The 3,916-nt window shown below is 21.5% G+C and overlaps 1 protein-coding gene across 1 annotated transcript; it reads left to right on the top strand.

The window, feature by feature from the left end:
• The first annotated feature begins 1,842 nt into the window (after positions 1–1,842).
• On the top strand, positions 1,843–3,382 carry LOC117929726. The gene is made up of 2 exons (XM_034850112.1): positions 1,843–2,156; positions 3,261–3,382. Exons 1-2 carry the CDS (start codon positions 1,851–1,853, stop codon positions 3,333–3,335), a joined length of 381 nt encoding a protein of 126 aa, XP_034706003.1. The 5' UTR covers positions 1,843–1,850; the 3' UTR covers positions 3,336–3,382.
• The last annotated feature ends 534 nt before the right edge of the window (positions 3,383–3,916 follow it).

Genomic DNA, 3,916 nt, shown 5'->3' with positions numbered 1-3,916 from the left:
GTCAAAAGAATTATTAGTTCAATTCACCTTAATGACAGAAAAAATAATTGATTAAATTCTATTAAATTTGACTTATATTGATCATTTATCAAATAAAGATTTTGGTTATTGAAGAGATTAATTAACATTCTTATTTATGTTAAACTAAAAATGTATGCAATTTAAACTTAATAGTCTAATATTATTTCAATAAATATAATTTTTTAAAATATTATGCTATTTTATTTATAAATTAATTAATAATCTTAAAACAATATAATTACATAACCAAAAAAAATCATCAAAATCATCTAAAAATGTGAAGTTAAAAGTTCAAGAAATTAAAAAAACAAAATCACATTTACCAAATACGGTTTCAATTCAAAAGTGAAACAATGAAATCGCATTTGTCAAATGTAGTTACAATAAAAAAAAATTAAAAAAAATTAATGAGATGGCTCCAATAGGCTTTATTTTTTATTTTTTATTTTTTATTTTTTTATACAAAAAGAAGGGTAATTTGGGCTTGATACTCAGGTATTGCTTCCGTTTTGGTTGGATAGTTGTTAGGCTATGATGTTGAAAGTGGAAACCTAAGTTGGAGTCCTAATAGATTTTGTATTTTAAAAACTATTTATTATCTTTTAAAATATTTTTACGAATAAAAAAATATTTATATTTTTTCAAAGTCTTGTAAAACTGAAATCTACTTCATCGGCAAAGTATGAACAACCTTGAAAATCCTGTTTTATTTTAAAAATACAAATAAATTACTTGGATAAAATTAGTTTTATAACCATTAGTTGATATAAGCAAGCTTTTTTTACGATTAAAAAAATAAAGAATTTTATATTTTATAAAATTTAAATATAATTTTGATTTTAAATAAGTATGAATTAATCCCACAAATTCCAAATTTTAATTACTTTAAAAAAAATTTCAAATTCAAATATATTGTATCTATGAGTTTAAGTTAAAATAGGAGTTCATTTACTTTTTCAAACATACTTATTTATATATCTATTAGGTTTTTTAAGTGTTGTTTACAATGTTAAGTAAAAATAAAATTAAAAATAATCAAACTAGAAATAAAGATAAAGACGGATTGTTTGGTAATACTTATTACTTAATTTCTTAAGTTGATTTTAACTTTAATATCAACTTAACTTAAATTATATTAAAGTTGTTGGTTTAAAACTTCTTAATAATAAAAATAACTTAAAATTGATTTTAAATCATTAAATTGACATATTTATTTTCATAAATTATAATTATGACAAATAAGGTTAAGTAATAATGAAGATCATAAAATAGTAAAAAAGATCTTGAAGATAATTAAAATAAATGGTGAAAAAATGTAAAATAAAAATATAGATTTAATAATAAGTTAATTATTTTCGCTTATTACTTAAAGTTATTTTTTATTTTAAGTTATACTATTAAATTATTTTACCAAACACACTTAATTTACTTAATAACTTAAATTAAGTTATTTTAAATTATTAAGTTGTTTTACCAAACATCTACTAACATTTTATAAAAACGTGTTTATTCAGAGCCCCTTTAGTAATTATTTTAAGGAATGTTTTTAATATTTTTAGTACTTGAAAATAACTTTTTAGATAAATATTATGAATGTTGAAAGGTTAAAAGTACTTCCTAAAATTACTGTCAAACGAATTATTAATTTTAATATTAAATCGATTGAAATGATGAATAAATAAATAAATAAATGAGTTGAAGCTTAAAAAAATAAATAAATATCATTATAAAATTATAATATAAAAAAATATCATTATTAAATATCTCCTATTTAAGAGATTAGAATTGGGATCAAACTCAAACTTTTACTAACCCCAATTACAAGAATCATGTATGGGAAAAGGAGAAGAGAAAGGCGGAGTGAAATGGAAGCTGGTTTGTCATACTTTCCACTGTATTTTGGGCAACTAGAACAACTCCAAGAGCAAAATTTGCAACAACGTTGGCAGCAACAAAAACAACAAAGCACTATTGATTACCGGAGGCTCACCTCCTTCCTGGAATACGATGATTCGTTTCTTTCTATGTGGAACTGGAAGCCTACTGACACCAGTGACAACAGTTCATCATCACATGGAGCAGAGAGCCGACGACTTTACATAGAACTCCAATCTGGATCACTATTCAGTCGTGATGTGAGTTTTGTTTATTGTTTACGAACTGTTTTTTATTTAGTTTAATTACCATCTTCTAATTTTTCTTGTAAAATACAATACTTTTTTCTTATAAAACCTATAAACATAGGATTAGATAAAAAAAAATTTGTAAAGCTATGTTTGATTCCCAAAGAGTAGTAGGAAAAGAAAAAATTGGAGGAAAATAAAAAATAAATTTAAAATTAATAAATTATTTTTATATACTATTTCAAAATTTATTTATTTATTTAATTCTTTTATATAAATATTATATAATTTTAAAATATACACATTTCTTATTAATTTTAATTATATTTGAATTTTTTTTATAATAAAATCAAATATAAGAAAATTATTTTTCTTAGTATTTTTTTTCTTTTCTTAATATTTTCCGAGAACTAGACATAGCCTAAATTTTATTCTAATTTTTGTAACATATCTTCAATTTTTCATAAGAAATCTTCAACTCTAAGCCTCAAGACAAATTAATTAATCATAATAAAAATATTTTTATTGTTTTATATTTATCAAAATTAATTAATTTATTACTATGATTATTATTATCCTTTCATACACCACTCTCTTTTCTATATTACAATATTGGAATATTTATATATTGACTTGTTGATAGCAAATTATGTTGTTGATTTAGTAACCCATTAGGCTTTCAATAGTAATATCTATCGAATTTATTGAATTTACTCGATACTTATTGTTATGAAGTGGTTATTATCTTGAGGTTTCCTCGGTTATTAAAAAAATAAAAATAAAAATAAAAAACTTTTTAAATTTATCTTATTAATTATATAGAAAATTATGTTGTTGATTTAGTAACCCATTAGGCTTTCAATAGTAATATCTATCGAATTTATTGAATTTACTCGATACTTATTGTTATGAAGTGGTTATTATCTTGAGGTTTCCTCGGTTATTAAAAAAATAAAAATAAAAATAAAAAACTTTTTAAATTTATCTTATTAATTATATAGAAAATGTTTGCACCAAATACATAAAAGTTTATTGTGTACATAACATAAGAGAGTATAAATTAAGTTTATAAAGTTTGTACACTAACATTTTTTCTTTTGTATGTAACTTTGTTAGGTTTTCTATGTGAAATCCGAATATATGAAGTCTAAACTACCTTTTGAAAAAGCTTTTAAGTCCCATGGAGATTAGTGATTCTCGAAACGCTGTGGAGATTAGCGACTTTGAAGAAACTTCAGCGGCAAAATTGAGAGAGATTAAAAAATAATCTCTATATGTAGTATTTAATAATTTAAATAAGTTGAATATATATATATATTCTCATGGGCTTTACTTTTTGCACTCCTATTGATTCTATGGAGGCTTGCTGCTTGTACATACCATCTTTGCATCAATAAATTTGATAAGTTTTAAATATCGGTTTTATTTTCTTTTATTAACTTACATTTTAACTGGGTTGTTTTTTAAATAATAAATAAATAAATAAATTTATATTTTATAAATTTTTTAAAATTTTTATTAAATTCAACTTCGATTGACCTGAATCATAGTAGCAATATTTTAAAAATCGATTAGTACTTTTTAAAAGTTTTCATAATTTTAAAAACACTTTAAAATATTTTAAGGTAACTGATAAATTTTTGACAATATTTTAAAAAACACTTGTAAAATTTTAGAAAAACACTTCAATTTTTTTTGTTTATATTCTTAAAATACCATTTTTCCCTATCCTTACTCTTACTTCTCATTATCTCCTCTTTCCCTTTCATTTC

The sequence above is a fragment of the Vitis riparia genome, chromosome 14 (assembly GCF_004353265.1).
Source record: "Vitis riparia cultivar Riparia Gloire de Montpellier isolate 1030 chromosome 14, EGFV_Vit.rip_1.0, whole genome shotgun sequence".
NCBI classification, from domain to species: Eukaryota; Viridiplantae; Streptophyta; class Magnoliopsida; order Vitales; family Vitaceae; genus Vitis; species Vitis riparia.
Note: the sequence above shows the minus strand (reverse complement) of the source record. Positions and strands in the feature narration are given on the sequence as shown.

Bases quoted from the DNA above. Each gene is read 5' to 3' on its own strand.
- LOC117929726 (XM_034850112.1), top strand. From the start codon at position 1,851: ATGTATGGGAAAAGGAGAAGAGAAAGGCGGAGTGAAATGGAAGCTGGT. The intron at 2,157-3,260 runs GTGAGTTTTGTT...TAACTTTGTTAG, and splicing joins GATCACTATTCAGTCGTGAT to GTTTTCTATGTGAAATCCGA.